Below are 21885 nucleotides of genomic sequence, written 5' to 3' on the forward strand. Positions count from 1 at the left end.
AAGTAAACCGACCGGGATTCCGGGACTAGCCCGGTCAAACCGGGATTTTTGGCAAGCCTTCGTTTAATTCAAAGTCTCAAATATCGAAATACTTTCTAAAAATTTGAAACAAAAAAAAAAAAGATTGTTTGGTAAAGACTTTTTAAACTTTCGATGGATTTCTAAAATTGCAAGAAACAAAAATCTGGTAACTAAATTTAAAAAAGCCATTAAATCGAGCCTGCCCTCCCCCCCCCCCCTCCCCCTAATTACCGTCGAAGAAAAAGATTTATTTCTCGCCAGGAACAGCCAAATACATGCAGAACATTTTTTTTTAATGTACCATCTTCTGTTCGGAATTGAAAATCATATCTTATAAATAACATTTTACACAGTTTCATAAACTTGGCCAATCTCTCGCGAATGTATGGTAATGTGGTTTTTTGCGATAAATAATGGATTATGATTTATTACTTTACATTTTAACGCTGCTTTCGATTGCAAAAATAAAAAAGGAAATTAAATAAAATGATTTTTAGAACTTATGTGATGGGCAGTGTTACGATAACGTGGTCATGACGAGTGTTCAAAAATCTTGGTACTACAGCCATTACAAAAGTTGCATTAAAATGTAAAAATTCCGCCACATTAATTTTGGTTAAAAAAAATCATTAAATACTATAAGGTATTGAAGTTAAAATTAAACCGCCAAATTAATAAAGCAAAACACGCTCAAATAACATTAAAGCTACTATTAATATGTAAATTAATCCGCCAAATCCTTTTTTATTTATTTTTTATTATTTTTTATTTTTTATTTTTTATTTATTTCTCCAGTCTCGCCAGGCGACTACGTTAGCACATTGGTGAATTATTTTTTATGAAACGTTTACTTTTCAGTTTTCTTTTTTGTCTCTTATTTTAAGGATTAATGATGCTAATTAGAATTTTGTGGAATTAGTGCCCATATTTTAATGGCTACAATGGAGAACATTGTTCTTTTTTTTAATTTGTTTTTTGTGATACCTGACCTTTTACTGATGAAGATTTTTGGAGTCAATCATGATGGAGATTTTCAGAGGAAGGTCGATGTTATTTGAAAACGCTGATATCACCATTCTAATAGAAACTTTAGGGAATGTTTCTCTTTCCGAAATGTGACGTTTTTCGTACTATTGTCGTCACAGAAATAGGAACTTAAAAAAGAAAAATGTTGTGATTACTCTGATTTTAATAATATATTTTTACTCTGAACTTTTTGGTATTTTAAACAGGACCCGTGATGTTATTTAAAAACAGTTGATTTCCTTCTGATTGGTATTTTAAAGATTTGATAACCTCACTCTAAAGGGACATTATTAGAAAATCAGTATTTGTAATGACTGCTGACTCTATTTCGGGACGATTGCCATTTTAGGCGTATTGATCTTTATCTATTCAGGAGGGACATGCGTCACCTGAGCTCCGTTCCTTTCTCCTGCAAGAAGCATATGCAATAATTTAGATAGCCGGCGTAGCGCTAGACACCATATGACGGGGATCGGGATTATAAGGGAAATGTTTGATTTTATTTCAGAACAGTTGACCTCAATCGGATTGGAATTTTTAAGAATTACCCTTACTAACTTCTTTACTACTCCTATACGTTTTCCTGATTTATATTGTGCAATTTTTTGGGTGTCTCCCCAGTTTCGCCGACACTTCATTTACCCTCCCCACCTCCCCGGTTTTCAGTTTTAATCACACCTTTTGATTTGTTAAAGGGGGGGGAGGAGGAAATTTGAAATGTCGGCAAAACTGGGGACAAACCAATTTTTAGTAATTATTTGACTCCTGCCTCTGTTGCCCATTAACCTGAATCAATTGAAAAAATCTACATCAACGTGAGCGAAGTCGCGGGTAAAAGCTAATATATTCATAAAAGGGGTGTCTATGTATAGTAAAGTTGCCATGAGCTACTGAATCAAACTACCGGTGACCTGGTGGAAACTGGATTTAAAATTCCTACCTCGAAAACGACACGACATAGGCGGAAAATGTGCTTCACTAAATCGTAGAGCATCATCGATTTAGCATTAAAAGACACCTTGTGGACTTTAACGTAAAGAATAGACTTTTTACTACACGCTTTTCTACATTGTGACGTGGGAGAATGATCCGAGGAAAAAAAAGAAAAAACAATTAGTTATAAAAATATCGCTTATTTGAGGTGTTCAAACTCCTCACCGTCTGCTGCAATGCACGTTTGGATCCCCGCTTGAATATCCCGTTGCACGCGTTGGAGCACAAAGCGTGACGCGTTCAAGATCCCAAATTTAAAAAAAAAAAATGCGCGTTGTAATCGTTTTATTCTAAGCATTTACGTCCAAAAGGTGTCTTTAAGTACTAAATCGATGATACTCTACAACTTCGTAAGTCACTTTTCCCCCAATCTCGTTCCGTTTTCAAGGTAAGAGTTCAATCTCCACAGTTACCCACAAGGTGGCTCAACCGGCAGTTTTATTCAGTAGTGCGTGGCAACTTTACTATACATAGATAGTACTTTTATGAATATCCAGCAGCCAAAACGAAGTTAAGAAGGTGGCAAGAGACTTTAGTGGGCATACTCTATGCATATATGAGATAAACGCTTCAAATGCTTTCATTACGTCAACATTTAGCTTACCTTTCGCGGTTCCATTACTGTCAACAGGTGGTCCTCCAGTCCAAAAGGCTTCCTCCCCGCAACCTACGGCCCAATTGAACATCGAGAGGTTGGCTTCTGGATGGTGCAAAGCGGTGAAGTTGCAAGGTGTTGGAAAACCTTCCCAGGTGAAGTTGCAAGGACCAAGAGTATAATTGTTGTAGGCTGAAATCAAGGAAGGTGGTTTTTCAAACAATAATTTTTAGTTATTTAATTAAAATGTCGCGCATTTACTTATTGTCATTTATTCGAAAGCATATCAAACCGCTCGGACCAGGGAGTAACAATAGAACTAGAGGGCGCAGTAGGGTAATTTTTGGGTGTACGCCTGAAATTTCCTTTGACCGCTATTGTTTGCCGAGCGGAACAGACTAACATTCAGCCAATATAAACTTAACTAAACACATAATTTAAGAATTAACCCATAACTAATTCGCAAGGGCAAGGTGTTCCTTACCCTTGATGTCTGTAAGGTGTTCCTTCTCAGTTATGAAACGAGAAAGACGCCTAACCCCTCTTTTTGTTTGACCACTTCTTACTCCTCTTGTTGACAGTCAGTGTCTAAATTGTGGACAAATCAGCACTCACTCTAGCTTTGATATCAACTCTATGCTATGGACTAGTAGTTCTGCTTTAATGTGAGCTGCTTCTATTTGAAACTTTATGGACTCCAATGCGTCACTCGAGAGATAAAAAAAAGCTGCGATATTCATCGGAAAGGGGGGGGGAGAAGCCGCACGTCTAGAGGTCCAGGATGCCACATCCTTCACCCCTCGTAGGTTAAAATCTAAAACTGTTATTCACCATGAGCATATAAATTAGAAAGTAGATTAAAAGCATATTTTCGTTAAATACGTAAGTAATATTTTCGCTTGCGTAACACGAATGTTTGTATCTTCTTTTGAAAGTCTCAATTCTTATTTAATTTTTTTAAACTGAAATTTTAATTTCCCCCCGTCCTCACACACACAGCAGTGCAAAAATTTTTGTTTCGTAAAATGATTTTTTTTTTCCTTTTATTTATTTGAACGACATTTACGTTCTTTTATTGCAGTCTCAAATTCCTAATTTCGCAAAGATTTTTAATCTTGACAATACCTTCGGTTATTTCTTGCAAATATAGCGACCATTTTAACTTCTATTAATTTCATTAATTAAAAGTTTATTTCATTAACTTTATAAAGAAATTGTACAACGTAATTTTTAAAAAAGATTTACTTGTAAGAAGCATTAATAATTCTTACCATAGTTTAGGTTTGTCCGGACAACATTGGGAACAACCTAAAAATAGTTTCATGTTATTAACATTTTAATATAAATATTATATGAGGCAGTGAGAAGCAAAGCGATGTAAGTGACAAAGTTTAAAACTTGGATATAACCAGTACAAATGGTAGGAAAACCTCTCCTTTGTCTTGGGAAAAGAGATAGTACTAATATCCCTGGTAGGGGCTGCTGTACAGCATGATTTGGAAAAAACATTCAATGAAAAACCTACCTAGGACCTTATCTTTAAAGGCATTTTACTCAAAACTTGAAAATGTCGACTTACATCCCTATGCATCTCACTGCCTCATATGAGGAAAATATAACAGGTACACCATGAAGTAAAACAATTTAATAGCACATAAAGACTTTCAAATTGAGATCTAATTTCAACGTACATCTAAAAACAAAAATTCCGTCATTAACATGTGTTCTTTCCTAAACTTTTCTTTAAATCTCTTAGACACATGTTCTTAAAATGCTCGTGCATTTCTCCATTTCTTCATTAAAGCAATACGCAGTGACTACAAACCAGTGGTTGGAAAACTACATTTTTTGTAGCGAACTACAACTGCAGTTATTTTAATACAAATTTAGTTAACTACAACTACTTTGTTTTTAATATAGCGACTACAAACTACTTTTGAAATGCAAACGCTACTTCGCTACGTTTTAAAAAATAAATAAATAAAAAGCATACACAAACACCGTTTTAGGATTGAGCGAAAAAATTTGAAAAGTTGCACAGATTATTAAATAGCTAATTTGAACATGGAATATTATTTAGAATAATCATTTCTTTCTTTCTTTTCTTTTTAAAACCTTTTTTACGAATATTCGCTGCAAAAAAGAATTGAAAAGTTGAAAGATTCAAATTTTTGCAATTCGGTTATTTGAAAAATGCAAATAGAAGAGGTCACATAATTTGATTTAAATTTTACATCAGCATACATATACACAAAATTGATTGGATAAAGAAAACATCTTTTAAACCAGAGGAGAAAATTTTGAATTTTCAATACTTGAATTAATGTTATAAGAACGTATACTACTTTGTAGAATTTAATTAATAAATTTTGAATTTTAAGCAAGGTTCTGAATCTGGACATCATTCCCTTTCTTATGCTACTGATAAAATGTATTTTTTTAACTTAATTTATAAGTAGTTTTCAGAGGTCGCTACAAACTACTATTTTTTGTATCCAACTACTTGCTGCTCTACTTTTTTCTTAAAGTAGTGCATTATACTACAAACTACTAAAAAATGTAGCTACTACAATAGAGTCGCTACTTGTAGCGCGCTACTTCCTACCACTGCAACAAACTTAATCACGGACGAACTATGATCAAATCTTTGCTGTCAATTAATATCTTGGTCTACAAATTAAATTTTTAAATGCCGAATAGATTTTTAATCCGGAAGATTCTCTATTTACTATAATGGGATGATAAAATTTTTATGTAAAATACAGTAGAACCCCGTTATACTCCTTTAGGAGTAAGAGCCTATGAGTGCCAGTCAGACCTACGTCATAGTATAAAGGCCCAAATGTTTTCTGCGTAAGGACATCACAGCAGGTAAGAAAGGTTAGCTATTATTGAAGCTGAGTCGCACTGGCTTTGGCAGGAAACAGGTAGCAAAGGTGCGTCGAAAACAGAGTCATTCTATGTCAAGTGATCTTGTCGTCTTCACCCGACCATCTCCGATTTAAACGAAATTTTATAGAGGTGCAGACATGCCTTTGAAACTCACCAGTACAAATTTTCAGCTTCCAAGACCCAAATCCTGAGGATCTAGGATCGAAAAAAAAGGAGACTCCAAAAAGGCGGATCAGTTTTGTGAAACGAATTGCCATGTTTGGCACGGTTTCTCCATTGGAGTCCATTTTGGAACCCACTTCTTCTTTTCTTTCTGACGTATCCTAAGTCCTCGTTATTTTTTGTCTTGGAAGCTGAAAATTTGCACAGGTTAGTTTCAAAGACATGCCTGCACCTTTATAGAACGTCCTCCAAATTGGAGATGGTTGAATGGAGACCACCCAGGTCACGTGACATGGAATGAATCTATGATGTTTAGCTTTTTCAGAAGTTTTGCGCACCTTTACTACCTGTTTCCAGCTAAAGCCAGCGCGACTCAGCTTAGAAAACTTTAACTTTTATTTAAATTTGCTGATTTACGTTTAGTTAGGAAATCTTAACAAGTTTTCGTGAATACTTTGAACTCTCTCTTTCCGAAGGGTTCTAGCGATACTAAATCATTTCTACAGAAATTTTATGTCTGAAATAACTTAAGTTTTCAGCCCTCGTTTCACTCTATGTCTCTACACTTGCAGCAGCATCAATAATCAACAAATAACAGCAAAAAGCCACCAAACGAAGCTATGAAAAATAACCCGTTTTCCCATTTCTAAGCAGTTTTTGCAACCGATTAGCATTGCATTTTCCGGTCGCCCCCCCCCCCCCCCAGACAAGATTAAAAAAACTCGTTTTCACCGTTTTTAAAAATTGGCTTGCAATCCTAGTACTAATTAAATCGTTGTTTCATACCAAAACTGGAAAACAATATGTCTGGCTTTTTCTATTCTTCGCCTTTGACGACTGAAAAACTGACATTGAAAACCAGATAAAGTGTTAGACAAACTTTTATCAAAGAATAATTTTGCCTACATATGCATTCAAAAGCCAGCAGAAATATATTCATTTTATCTTTTTTCAACGACATTCAATAATTCATTAATCCTATCATTCGTTAAACAATACGTTGAGAAGTTCTGCGAGAAAAAAAGCTTTTTTTTTTTTTTTTGTTAATGGTGAAAGCGTCCTATCTCCCTATCTGGGTCAATTTGTCATGACATTTAAGGGTTTGTATGGAATTATTGTTAGACTGGCTTTTTAGAACTTATTGTTACAAACCAGAAAAGTAAATTTTCTATTTTCGAGAAAAGATATCTTTCAATCAATCAATCCCATACTTTATTCAACAATTCAGTTTGGGAAGAAATTGATTTTGATTGTTATTGAGAACATGACTCTGTTTTTTGAAACATAAAACAAAACTAAGCAGAAAACTCCACAATTTTCTCCCTTTCTCTCTCTCTCTTCTCTTTTATGAACCAAATTTACCTTTATACAAAAATGTACACCCAAGCATTTATATTTATAGTTTAAGTAAGAAACACAAGTAATTCGAAACAGACAATGTCTAATCGAACCATTTCTCTACGACATTGACAGTGCATTTTCAAACATCTGATTTTTCCCTGATCGCAAGACTGGATTTTCGCTGCAGCGTTGACGGGTAAAAAAACATTTTATCGCTTTTAGACCTTAAACCTCTGCATGGGCAGAATAGGTATCCAGAATTAGACTTTCTTTTTCTTTTTCTTTTATTGACAATGAAATTTTAAATCTAGGTTTGTCAGCCACTTAGTGAAGATTTCACTGTTCATCCAAGCTTTTTTTACTGTAAGCAGTCTACAGCTAAAGTTCGTAATTTCTTGAAACAACGTGGTTTTTCCGATTTTCCAACATAAGGAAGAGGAATTTTCTCGCTACCATCCATATCGCTTGCGTTCAAGTGCAGATCTTTTGACTTTCGAAAGTAATTTCATGTAAAATTATGCGGATTTTCTTTTTTCTTTTCCCTTTTTCCCTCAAGACCTTAAAATTTTCTCCGTCCTATGTGGGATTTCGTCTAAATCCTCTTCGTATTAAGCGATTGATTTAACACTAATTTGTAGCTTTATCTGACGGGGAATCATTTATTTCGCGCTAAGCGAAATTTCACGTTAAGTGAGTTCGTGTTAACGGGGTTTGGCTATACTAAACCTGTCTTTATGCTTTGACTTATTTATTTATTAAGCAATCATGATTGCTAATTATCCGCACTTGACTGTTTGGTGTTCCTTTGAATTTTCAGATTACCAAGGCGACGAGAATAAGTCTAGGGTGTTATTTTTAATATTTTTTATGAAAGAATAGTTTTCGTCGTCGTGGTTACAAATCGTCTGAGGTTTAAGGGTTTTTTTTTTCTTTTTTTTTAAAATCTATTTCAAACATGTTTTACATAAAAAGGGGGGGGGGGTAACATTTTGTGTAACATCTCCTTTTTTCAGGAAAAGCACCTACATAGATGAACTTAAATAGCAAACCTTCATCCAAATACAAAATTTCCAGATTGCTAATTCCCATCATTTATGATTACTTAGAAATAAAAATGCCACAACGGTATACGCTATAATTATAATCTGTATAATAATTGAACGAGTTCATATTGGCCATAATAACCATATCTTTATTACCGCATCCTAATTACCATTTCTTTTTTTATGGATATATCTCGTACTACCTAATCTGAAAAATCACCAGTCAAAATATGATGGGTGCAAAGTTCTCCATTTCCATTCCATTCCATTTGTAGAAACAAGAAACCCTACGATTAAGGTCCTTCCGCAATTCGTGATTGCGAAAAACATAATTTGAATTCAAGGCATCAAAATTCAAATTAATGCCAGGCACTGGATTTAAAAGTGTTAACCACATTGCTTAAGTTTAGGAATGAAGTTAGTTTGGTAACTTCTATCAACAAAATTAACTTTATAATTACCAATAATTTTCATTGTCTTTGGCAACAATTAAAAAGCGAATTTCTGGTATTGTTTAGTTTTTCTCGTCGTTTATAAGCTATTTCCTTCATTAAAATATACAATTTTGCAGTGATAAGTAAGGCGCAGAAAGAACAAGAGCGGGAAGTGAGAGAAAACGTGTGTGTAAAGTGAAAATTCGGAAAGTAAAACATAAAAAAAGGCTGAAAGTTTCACTTCTAATCGTGTGTATTTATGACACACATTGTTTCTTGCTAAAAAATTTAAGTATTAATTTTTTTCCACTATTATAAGTTTTAGTTTCACTCCTTGTGAAAGTGTGTGAAGTAACGATTCAGAATGAAAAAAAAAAAAACGGAAGTTTCACATCTATCGTGTATTTTTACACACAACATTTGTTTTACAACAACACACAGTACAAAACTTATTTCATAACCTAAAAATGCAACACTGAGCCTTCTATTGGTTTTCTAAATTCTAATAAAATAAAACATTAGGCGTGGTGTAAAATGAACCTGCGTGGTTCAAAGTTACCCTAAAATACTGTACGCACAGTTAATTAATGTCTATGTTTCATCAAGAAACAACAGCAGTAAAAGAAACGAAAAAAAAAGAAAAAAAGCTTACCATAAATATAAAGACGGCAGCTATTGAAAGACATCGAAGATCGAAAGCAGGTTGCATCACATTTCTGTTTATTCCCATTCAGCAATGAAAGAACTAGGAAGATGAAAAGAAAGGTTGCTTGAAAGTCCCCTCAACATTTCAGAATAAGGATTTCTACAAACAATGTTTCATGGTCTAGAAAATTTAGAACTAAAACGGTATCATAAAAATTTTCTTACTTACGTATCAACAATCGTGTTTTAACTGTTAGGTACCAAACACAAACTTTTCATGTTACATGTACTGAATATTTCACTCATTTGCTTTTATTTATATCTTGTACTATTTTTGTCATTTTTACATTGGTAAATTACATATTTTACAAATAATATTCTGTTGTATATAAGTCAGAAAATTTATGTGGGAGGGGGAGGGGCTACAAGGGGAGGGATCTTTGACGCAGACTGTCCGCGATTAAATTTTAGAAGGTTGTAATTTGAGGGGAGTTGTCTCTTTTTTTTTGGGAGGGGAGGATGCTGGGTAGCATTTGAAGTGGTGAGCCATCGCTTTTGGGAATGGGTACTCCGGTGTATATCAACATCAACTATTGTGGAACTAATTAACAAAAGAAAAATATTTAACTGAGAAATATCCCTATACTAGGGATTTATTGCACATCTCCCGTTCATAGTGGAACATTGGGCACGTAAACTGTACTTTTCCTGTTTTCGCCAAGGTAGAAAGTGAAAAGGTTGCCAAGTGCCCCCCTTTTACATTCTTACACTAGTTCATTCAGCTACATACGAATAAACAAAATATAGTAATTTCCCAGATTAAAAAAAAAGGCTTATTAATATTAAAAGGCTGAGAAACGGATAGTGAAAAAGATGCTCATAACCAAGAATTTAACTTATGAGGCATGCCTTTTTTTACTTAGGAGGAGAGTATTGTAAAAAAAAAAGCCTGAGTAAGTGGTTGTCTATTAATGATGTCATACTTTTTTTTCAAAATTTCTCTAACCCATCTCCCTCCTTTGTCAACGTGTCACACTTCAATTTACCCCCCCCCCCCGCCTTCCTTGTCACATGTCAAGCTACATTACAAAACCATATTGTTGTTTGAAAAATGTGTGCTATTATACTTCTTGTTACCCCCTCCCCCATCTCACACTAACTTTTTAACTGCTTTCCAAAAAAACTGAAATATTTTCATCTGATTTCTAAATTTGTATGCATTAAAAGTGCTTCTTACTTATAAATGATAGATTTTCTTTATCAAATATGCCTATTGGTTTAGGTAATCCTTGATGATTCCTTGTTTACCTATAGCTTGAAATATAGTGAGAGTGTCAATGTGATCCCGATCCCAGGCAATGAAATTTCTCGCTTATTAGAATATTTTTTCGTCATAGCTGTTCTGTTAAGCGAGCAACTGTATGTAACATTATTTAAATTAATAAGAATTTCACGTGTAACACAATTGCATAAGAATTAGCTTACATTTCCATGATAACTGGTTTTCGTCGTCACAGTTTTCAATAAACAATTCAATCCTATGTTGTTCTCTCTGTGTTTTTCATTTAGAAAACACCGCGGTGTCAATGATCCATAGTACCGCGAGAAAAGGTGCGAAAGGGGGGCGATGTACGGATGTAAGGGAACGTGCACTTCCGGCAAAAAAAAGGGTCAGTGGCGACGGACGTTGGAGCTTTATTTAGAGCTCTTTTTCTGCTGTTTTGTTTACTTCGCGAAGGACAATGGCAAAATTTGAGGGTCTATGTTAGTTTCCTGGATTAAGGAAATGCATCTCGAAACCTGAACTAATGTAATGTAAATAATGAGACAAGAAATTATTTCTTAATATTTCTGTAAGGAAAAATTTCTGAGAAAAGGGTAAATTAAATTAGTAAAATGTTTTTTCGCTGAAATTCATAAAACCAGTAAACATTTAACACTTTCACAAAGTACTAGTTTGCAACTCCTGCTGATTTTTGCATACAAACTGGAAATCAGTACTTATGGACGTTTTTTTTTATCCTTCCCTTATAATTGCTGCATGAGTGAACGCTCACAAATTTGCAATATTGCATATGAAATTTTGATCAATGTTGATTTTGACTGTTTACATCGATTCATTTTATTCTTAAACTTTGGAGTTTTCGGAAGCCTCATAGATAATCAGTGAGCATTGCTAAAGCCTCCCATGCCCCGTGGAGGGGAGGGGGGATTCGAGCTAGTACCAAACACTCCATTTATAATTCCGTTGTTGCTCATTTTCCACGAAAAATTTTTCTTTAAAGATACTTTCAGTTTACATTTTTTAATTTTAAAATTGATTTGATGCACGGGACACAAAAAAAAAAAAAACACTAGTGGAGACTGAGATCAATTGATACAGGGTTAAGCTGATATAAGGGCTTTAATTTTCAAGTGTGTATGTGTCCAGAGCTGAAACTTTAATGAAAGAGCAACCGACAGATATTTATTCGTACTCGAGATAACCTGTCTTATTTTGTTTGAAATTTATTCGAAAAAAAAAAATTTTTTTGTGCGCAAAAATAAATTTCTAAGGTTTGCTTTCAACTCTTGCATAAGGTGTTTAACTAATTATACCAGATGAAGCAAGATAGTACTGTCTTGAATGGAAGGCAAGATTTTATCTAATAGAAATTGTTTATAATCAAAGCTGTTTTTTCATTGTTTTTGAGTAAACGTAATGACGTTGTTTGGGTCAGGTTGATGATACATCGCGCTTGAATCAAATTGATATTGTGTAATAATTTAATAATAATTTAACTACAAAATTTTAGTGTTTTTTTCTTTTTCCAGAAATGCTTTAAAAGGACCAAAAAATTCAAATAAATTAAATTCCTCCTGAAATAGCTCAAAGAGCGCATTTCGGAAAAAATAACCGTACTTATGTTTATATTAACTGTAAAGCAAGCTTACGTTTATCAACTAACTCGAATTAAGACTTCAAACATTTTGTGGGAATCTTCTTTAAGAACAACTCTTAAAACTTTCATTTTTTATTACGTCAGCATAAGTTTATTCACTGGTGTATCAACTTGACCCAAGTTGGGTATAGTTGATGCCCTTCAAGGAAACTTTTAATACATTTTTATAGGGATGAAAATATGTCAGCAATGGTGTTTTAATCATTATTTTACAGGAAAATAGCTATAGTATCAAGTAAAATTTCATTTTAGTACGTAACATTAAAAAAAAAGTTAGAAAAATCAAAATATAAAATGCGCATCTCCGCTAAATCCAGTCTCCCCTATATTTAAAATTATTTAAGCAGCATGTAGGAGATTTACACATCTGAAGAAGGATATAAAAGGAGTAATATACGGCTGCCAAGGTTTCCATCCTTAAAATGAAAATTACTACGCAGAGTTACTTCATTGTTGTATTAGAAAATTCTGTATCTCAGAACCAGACTAACGTAAGTCCAAAATTTTGCGATTTTCTGTCTATTGGTACATTGTATGTGGAATCCTATTTCGTATTGAGCCATGTGAAAGTAGTTAAAAAAAATCCTTTGTAATTATTTACCATCAGTGTTAAAGAGCGCGCGTCCCATCTTTTGCATGCGCCAGACAATCTTTTTTTCTCTCTCCTGTAAAGTAGCGATAATGTAACTTACGTTGTTCTGGCTCTGAGGTACAGTATTTTACATTTTAGACCTTTAAATCATTATAGACAGCTCAAATAATTAATAACCGAATTATTACTCTTAATACTAAAAGAAAAACGCTTAAATAATTGATACATTGAACGATAATTAATGTTAAACTCATAAGTAAATCAAGTGATTCACGAACGTATGATTAAGACCCAGAATTCGTCGACAATTCAAACAAATGTATTTAAGTTGATGAGTAAGAATAAACGTCTTAAGTCACGCAATACTTGTTCATAATGTTCCGGAAACCAGGTCTGTATAAATTGGTTTATATGATAAAAAATGTTTTAAGAATTCGAAGAAAATCACTAATACAGCTTAGACATGAGCTATCAAGCTTTCGTTTTTATTAAAAACTAGCTGATATGCACGGCGCCCCACAGGTTTTGAGTGCAATATCTCAAACTTAAACAGATGAACAAAAAAGTCCTCAAGAAGTACATAAATCACAGTAAATTATATCAAAGAAAAAGTACCATAAAATGAAAATTCGAGCTGTTAGAGCATGTTAAATTTCTGAAACACTATTACGGCAATTTTTAGCGACTAAATGGTAAAATGATATAAAATCTCAATGAAATTGTGTGTATTTTCGGTTGAAGATAAATTTTCTGACAATTGGTATAACTCTTTTAAGTTTGAAAAACGACCTCAAAACAATCTTCGGGTTTCGGAAACATCTCCACGTCAAATAATCTGAACAAAGAGATCGTACAGAACTAACCAAGCCTGCTTTCCGTATACTATCTCTCTCTCTGTGTCTGTCTGCCTGCCTGCCTGCCTGCTTGTGTGTTTCTTTCACTTGAACTAATTAGATGACAATCCGTTGGTGCTCAATTTACAAGAGTTTTGCTTTCTGAACACAGCACCTGTTTTACATCCGTCTAATTATTGAATTGACTTATTATTTACTTTCTTCATAAATCATGCTTTTGGAGATGCTCTTGTCATTTTATCCTTTAACCACACACCTGGATACACGTATATGGGTTATAGACTTTAACAACAGTAAAATTTGTTTAATGTTTGTTTCATAAACTTTTTTAGTTTATTATTTCACTCAGAACTACTTGGATAATTATTAACATTACATTCAAATTAACTTGGATAATTATTACATTCAAATTTCTCGGGATTCTTTGAATCAGAAAGGAATGGGCCTCGACTGTTGATCCTTCTATTCTGCTTTTCAATTTATTATTTGTCTTACCTGTGTACGGTTATAAAGCTATTTCAACGGTGTAGTTATTCAGTAGTACTTAATAACATTCTCAACTTCTGGGCTTCTACTTTTTTTTTTTTTTTTTTTTGGTTTTTACGCAGTCGGGTTTTTTTTGTTTTTATTTAATATTTTTTTTTAATTTTTTGTCATAGAGAAAAAAATTAAGACATCATTTTCTCAGACCGAGAACGTGGAGTACTCTGGTCCACCTCTTTGCGGAGCACGTTGGACCAGACCAACGGTGGAACCAGTTTAGATTCCACATTTAATGGCGGATTTACTTCAAACAAATTTAGTTGGAAATTGCTCTTGACAACCTACTCCCGACTCTGACAGTATTGTGGCACCTAAGACTCCTGTCCCGAAAATTAGTTGTACTCCGACTCCCCGACTTCGTAGTTTTGGAAAAACATTTATACCTGGAGGAAAAATGACTGATTCCGACTCTTGGAAATTCGACTCCGACTTTCTCTTAAATCTCAATAATTATAACAATATTTTAAGCGCTTGTGTATTGTACATTGATTTCATTTCATGTTACACATTATTGGAAAAGATAATAACAATAAACTTAGGATAAAAAAGCAAAGGTAAATTTTATATTTTTCAAAAATTATACTTAATTAATTTTACCAAAAGATTTCTCTTATATCTGCACTTTTTTACCATTTATATTTTCAAGTATTCTACTAAACTTTTGCTGACAATTGTTTTCAAAGAGTTAAATATGTAAAAAATGTTTTGTGTCAAAATATAAAATGTGTAAATATGTAAAAAATGTTTTGTGTCAAAATATAAAATGTGTAAATATGTAAAAAATATGCAAAGTTAAATATGTAAAAAAAGTTTCTGTATTAAACTTAAATTTTTTGCCAAACAAGCATTCAGTATAGAAACAAAATAAAACAAAAAAAGAAAGATTAATTTGAATTTTGACAACTTGAATTCAAATTGTGTTTTTCGCAATCACGAGTGTGTGTTTGTGCGAGGGGGGTATGTGTGTTTTTGTGTAGGGGGTATGTGTAGGTGTGTGTATGTGTAGTTGTGTGTATGTATGCGCGTGTGTATGTGTTTGTATATGTGTGTGTATGTGTAGGTGTGTGTATGTGTAGGTGTCTGTATGTATGCGCGTGTGTATGTGTTCGTGTATGTGTGTGTAGATGTATGTGTGTGTACGTGTTTGTGTGTGCGTGTGTTTGTGTGTGCGTGTGTGTAGTTGTGTATGTATGCGCGTGTGTGTAGGATATGGATGCAACCTGGAGACGGCTTTCGCCATAGGCGCAGCATCGTGAGGAGCCGGTCGACGGTGATGGTGCGGAGGGTGGCGGTGGGAAAATAAAATGATAGGACGCCAAAAAAAAACAATCAAATGAAAGCAATAAGCAATCGTGATTGCTCAATAATTGATTGAAAGAAGAAATAAGCATTTTTTCTTAAGATTATCTAATTTCATTTTCTATATTTAATTTTAGAACACAAAGATATACTCACTTAACGATGTCAATTTTATTGTACTTTTTCTTTGAAACATATGGTATTAGTACAACTGGATTCTTCTCGTTTTAGAATTTTTTCATGTGATGCAGTAAAGAAAAAAAGAGTGTTTCCCCCCCCTAGCAAATATTGATGTAACTGGGCATAAAAGTAACATATGATTTATCCTTCAAAAACCCAGTGTCTGCTCTGGAAGTAGTACTTTTATCTTCCCAGATATTATTTAACACATCTTTTGTTAACTTTAATCTGCATTAGTTTTCTCAGGAATATTCAATAATCAATTTGTCTTTTGAGTTTAAAAAAAATAATTGTGTACTAATGGTGATTACTTATTGCTGTTTTAAATGAAAGATGACTCATCAATTAAAATCAATTTAATACGATATATTGATCTTTAAACTTTTTTTCACTTTACGCAGAAAAGAAAATAAGTTAGTTACAGTTTTGGACAATATTTATCACTAAAATTATAACAAAAGTTGTTTTCGTAATGCGGTTGAACGTGCCCGGAGAGGTCGACCAACGTATCCCACGCGTGGGGCACGTGGGTCCACTTAAAAAATTACTATAAAAGAAAGCTAGTCATTTCGACGTTTTCTAAAAAAAAAAAAAAACCTGAGATAATGAGAAAGTTATAGTGAAATTTGTAGAAAATTGGACTGCTCATTACATTCTTTTATGAAATAAAAAATGAAAAGTAGAAAAGCGATCCAACGTGCCCCATCTCCTTTTATTCCGATTATTTATAGAAAAGAAAAAAAAGTCATAAACCTACTTTTTTTTTTTTCTTTTTTGCTGTCAACGCAAAGGCAATTGGTTATAATTTGGTTTTATAAACAATTTTAGTAGAAAAAAAAAAAAAACCTTCCTGATTGGTAAAATTTTATTTATATTTTTCCTAATTGAACTTAACTGGAAAGGAGCTGAGAAAGTTTTTTTTATTTGAAGTAATAAAAAAAAGGGGTGGTATATATAATTTTACACCCCTATATAGCGTTTACTTTAAGAAAGAAGTTCAATTTTTTTCAGCAATCTTGATGACATCCATTAAAAAAATAAAAGTGCAGTTTTCATTAGGGTTGGGAAAAACCCGGGTTTTTTTTTTTTAAAGCCCATGGACCCAGGGTTTTTTTGGGGGGGGGGGAGGTTAAATAAAACCCGAAAAAAACCAACTAAATTTAGGGTTTTTAAAAAGAAATGTTGGTTTTTTTTTTTTTTTTTTTTTTTTTTTTTTTTTTTTTTTTTTTTTTTGCCTTTTTTAGGGAAAATGTGGGGTACTTGTAGCACATTGTAGCGTAAGTATATGGACAAAGCACAAAAAATTGTCTTCGGGTAAAAAAAGCTGGAAAACTAGTTAAAATTCATCGTTTTCTGAAAAAAAGTATAAAATACAACGAAACCCAAGAATGGTTAAGTTTCACATTTTTAGTTTCTATGATTATCAACAGTTAAGGCAAAGTTACTGCTCGAGTGACAAAATCTATTGTTCGTTTTTAATTGCTACATTTTTTTTTTTTTTTGCATTTTACTGTATTGCATTTTATTTTGTTATGCAACACTACTGTAGAACCTCAACTAGTTTAAATCCCTTTTTACTGAATTCCAGCTTAATCAAGACATTTCTTTGAATTTTATGTTGCCGGTTTTTCTATTTCTGTGTACAGAGTAAGAAATTGAAACTTTTTCGTAAGATAATGGAAATACTGTATATCCTATTCTGTTTTCTGTCCGACCGTTTGTAAAACTTTTTAATTTCTAAAAAATATATCTTGTTTGTTCGGGATTTGTGACGTGTTGGTTTGCAGAAAATAATTCACATGAAAGCCTTTTAGCTAGAGTAGTTTCCTATGTACAATCTACAAATATTGAGAAAATCAGACGTGACAGGACTTAGTCACGATAATTTGATTTATTTATTGACCAATTAAAGAAAAAAGTTAAATATGTATTTTTTAAATCTTTGAAGTATTTTTTAATGCCGTTAAAAGTTAAAAAATGCTATTAAAGTTCAAAATTCATTTTTTATGTCTGTTGTCTCTGGTGAAGAACAAATAAAAAAGAAGTTTCAATTGTAAAAGTATTTCAATTAATTAATTTTTTAAAAAACTTCTCAGAAAATTAAAAAATTTAAAAGTGGGATAAATAATGGGTTTTTTAAATGGTTTTTTTTTTAAATAATTTTTAAAAAACCCAATGTTATTATGTTTAATATGTAATGTATAATATTTTTAAATAGACCCAATGTTTTTTTTAACAAAAAAAACATTGGGTCTAACCGAATTGGGTCCAATCTGGCCAACCCTGGTTTTCACACATTTTCTGGAAAAAAATTTGTTCAATATAACTGTACCGTGTAATTTCATTACAGAATTTGTAGGACCATAGAGGCTATTTTTAGTCATAAATAAAAATTAAAAGTAGTAATAGTATTAAAATAATTGAGACCGATCCAACGTGCCCCATCTCCCCCTGTGTTTAGTAACGGTTCCCCGTTCTTTTTTTTTTTTTTCTTTTTTTTTTTTTTCATAATATCATAACATTTTCTGGTATTGAAGAACATATTTCTTGGAGCTCCCAAAAACGTGTATGCCATTTTCTTCACACATATGTACCCCTTACAATGTTTATATGCGTGTGGCTTTTAATTATTTTTTTTTTTTTCATGAGAATAAATCTCCATAATTTTTTTCGAAAATTCTACGTATACCGTACACCTCTTACAGATGTCGGAGTTGTCCTATATTTCAAAAAACTGTCTAAAAATTCCTAATATTTTGATCTTTTTTTTTTTTTTTTTTGAAAAGCACTCGACGTAAATAATATGTTTAGTGATTAAAAGTCCCATTTTAAAAGATTTAGAATTGAACTCACTAAAAATTGATTATGATTTGCATTTCACATTTTTGAGATTTTTTAAAAATTTTACTCATTTTTCCTGCACAATTTTTATTTTTTAATTCACTCTGAACTATAGATTTCAGTACAAAGTTTCATTCAACTAAATTTAATTTCATTAAAACAAAAAATACAATATTTTTAATTTTCTCGAAACATAACTAATTGCAAGACATTAATTATTTTTCGCAGAAAGAAAATAAACTTACCGTAATTTTGCGGTTGAAACATATCCCCATAAAATAATTGATAAATATTTTTCCGAGTCTTCTAGCGTGACTTCCAGTGTGGACTTACATATTCTTCTTCGAAACGTCGAACAGAAAAACGGAAAGAAGCCGATTGAACATTACGCGGCGCGGGTGGCATCACATGAACAATTATGTAAGACAAAAGGAGCCAATAATGGATCAGCGCGGGTTGCCGTAATAAAGCAGCATTGGCGATGGCTTCTAGATGGGGAGATGTATTGCACTTTTTTTTTATACTCACCAAAAACTACTTTTGTGAAAAACTAAACTTTAATACAGATTTGCCTGCATATTTCTACCCTCTTAAGAACAAATGCATACCTCAATAAGTTAAATTTTGGCTTTGATCATTTTTCAGAATAATTTCTCATAGGGGTGGGCGTAGCCAGAACAAACTTTGGAGGAGAATATAATTTTCAGAGGCGGATGTGTGTGTAGCTCGTTTCAGTCCTTTTCTATGGTCAAAAAATGAAAATATCTGACTTCCAGGGGGGGAGGGATATATCCTCAAATTTCCATTGAAGATTCACTCTCTGATTGTCCTCCTTTTTTAATGATTACTTATTTTTGATATCAGCAGTAGATATTTCCATTACGTATAATTATTCAGCCCTTCATTTAATGCGTCTATAAATCTAATAAATACTTCTTACGTAAAAATTTAAAAAAAAAATAAGGAAACAATGAGGTTAGGAGTGCAAATTTGTGTTCATGGTGCAAATTTTGCAAAAATATTATTTGCATCATGCAAGAAAAAAAAATGAAAGTTTTAATATTTTATTCCCAAAACTTTAAGGCACTTACCTTGAATTGTCTCTATAAGGCTTATTGTTGCCTCGTTACTAATCCTACTATCATATATACTTTCGGTTACTAATTTTTGCATGAAATTTCTTCAATAAAAGCTTCCTAAATAGGCGAAAATTTTTGCAACACAAAGGAAAAAAGGATTTATTAGCTGTAATTTAACTTTTTGCGTTATTTTCATCTTTTAGAATCTGTTACAAATTGTAATTAAATCATATTTATCGGTGATTTAACAAGTGGTATTTATATCCGTGCTTTTTCTCGCTTTTCTTTTCGATGATTGAAATTTGTTTTATTTATTATTTATTTTTAGTTTCTTTTACATTTTTAGGAATTTAATTATTCATGTTTCAGATATCAAGAAACCTAGTTTTCTCGTACAAATTTTCATTTGAAATGATTACATTATTCAAAGCAGACAGTGGTCGTGTTTTCCATCCAATGTAGAGACGAGTCAACTGCAGGGGCACAGTGAGAAGAGGATTTGCAGGTTAACCTACCCAATCTTCCAGAACTCTTAGTTTGAACTCATATTGCAAATCCTAGTATGGTAATGTTCATTTTCATGCAGACCTACCAACCGCTACTTTATAAAATGTAGACGATTGTTTAAAAAATTGTGGAGAAACCCCTTAAAATGTGGAAGACCTTAAGCAACATCAAAATATAATCTATGTTTAATGTAATTAAAAAGAAAATATCTTATTTTCATGTAATACTATTTACAATAATTTTATTTTGACATTTTCATTACAAAACCACATGATTATAAATTAAGAAGTCATTACAGATTTTGAAAAAAAAGTACTAAAAACAGATCATTCTACAATTTCTATCATTCTTCGTGAAACATCTTTTTTATTGAAAACTGAGCGTATATATGTATGTACCTTTGTATCTATCTCTGTCCGAGTTACGCCAGTGAACTGACCATCGAACCAGGTATCGATAGATTCGTAATTTTCCCGTCTTTATGTTTGGCTATGTAACATAATTCCCCAATAATAATTAGCGGAGATATCAACGAAAAACTAATAATTATAATACTTAGATTTCGGCATAAAATTCCTATTTTTCAAAGACTTTCCTCCATTTAAACTATTATTCAGTACTTCGCCTCAACTTTCCCCAACAATGCTTTTATTAAAATTTGTAGAGTGAAGAAAATCATTGAGAAGAAAGATCTGTTGCCATTTTTTTCTTGAATATGAACAAATAATATTCTGCCTTTTATTTTGAGGCTTTTCCCGTAATTGTGGGGACTTAAAAGGTTTCCTTTTTGGTTATTTTTCCGCAATCTGCGACAAAATTTTACTGGTTTTCTAGAAAAAGAAGCAACGCTGCAACGTCTTCTTGCTTTTTTCAAAATACCTTTCGAAAAAACCACTTCATTACATATTAGAATTGATACATTTTTATAAATTTTCAAGTCTGTCAGTGTGTTACTCTCCCCCCCCCCCCCCCAATGGGTGCCACCCAGCGAAAACACAATTATTGATGCAACAACGTTTCATGGAATGAATATAATTTGAAATACTGGAAGAAAATTTCATAATTAAAGTATGTTTTTCAAAAACTCAGAAACATATTTTGGGTGTCATTCTCAAAAGATTTCCATTCAATACGAACGCCCCCCTCCCCCCCCCCCCGTAATGATGCTAATGCGTTTGATAAATTAAATATACGTTAAAATATCTGGAAATATTTTCAAAATTGAATTTTTATGTTTTCCATAAACTCGCTAATTCATTTTCGGTGTCACCCACAGACATAACATCCGGGGCTGCGATTTGTGGTGTAACCCCTTTCCCCACACACACACCCTCGCCCCTCCACAAACGAAAAATAAAAGGATTTAATCTTTTATGCAAACATAAAAACATGAAACTCATACAATTTTCAGAAACAACTACATTTTTGTTATAACAAAATTAAGTCGGCTAATGAATTTAAAAAAAAATAACAACTATGAACGCTTTTTGCATAACTTGACCTAGACGCAAATGTGCAGGCCTTCGAGAGGTCAAAAAAGTAAGAACTGCATGAATTTGATATCTCCTAAATTATTTCAAACTTATCTCTAACACAGGGAAAGACAATGGGGTTTTTTAGTATAAGAGGAAGTCACTATTAGGTCTAAGTTTTGAAAATATGAAACAAATTCTGAGAATAGTATTCATTCCACAATGTGGAGGGGGAAAGAAGGGGTCCGGGTGTCCTCCCCCCCCCCCGGAAAATTTTCAAGTTTGTAGTCTTAAAAATGCAATTTAGCTTCATATTTTTCAAAAACTTGCAATTCCACTTTGGGTGTCACCCCTCTCCGATGGTTGACACCAGGAGCGAATCGCCCTCTTCCTCCCCCCCCGCAGCGACGCCACTGTATATATA

The 21885-nt window shown here is 32.8% G+C and overlaps 1 protein-coding gene across 1 annotated transcript in view; it reads right to left on the reverse strand.

Moving 5' to 3' along the window:
• The window catches only part of LOC129223839 (MAM and LDL-receptor class A domain-containing protein 1-like), a 57068-nt gene extending 38344 nt beyond the window's left edge, over nt 1–18724 (reverse strand). The window contains exons 1-4 of the mRNA XM_054858203.1: nt 18649–18724; nt 9160–9252; nt 3907–3943; nt 2645–2827 (exon numbers count right to left, since the gene is read on the reverse strand). Of these exons, the coding sequence (XP_054714178.1) occupies nt 2645–2827; nt 3907–3943; nt 9160–9237 (298 nt within the window). The 5' untranslated portion in view covers nt 9238–9252; nt 18649–18724. The remainder of the gene's footprint in view (nt 1–2644; nt 2828–3906; nt 3944–9159; nt 9253–18648) is intronic.
• Between the last annotated feature and the right edge of the window lie 3161 nt (nt 18725–21885).

The sequence above is a fragment of the Uloborus diversus genome, chromosome 6 (assembly GCF_026930045.1).
Source record: "Uloborus diversus isolate 005 chromosome 6, Udiv.v.3.1, whole genome shotgun sequence".
Lineage (NCBI taxonomy): Eukaryota > Metazoa > Arthropoda > Arachnida > Araneae > Uloboridae > Uloborus > Uloborus diversus.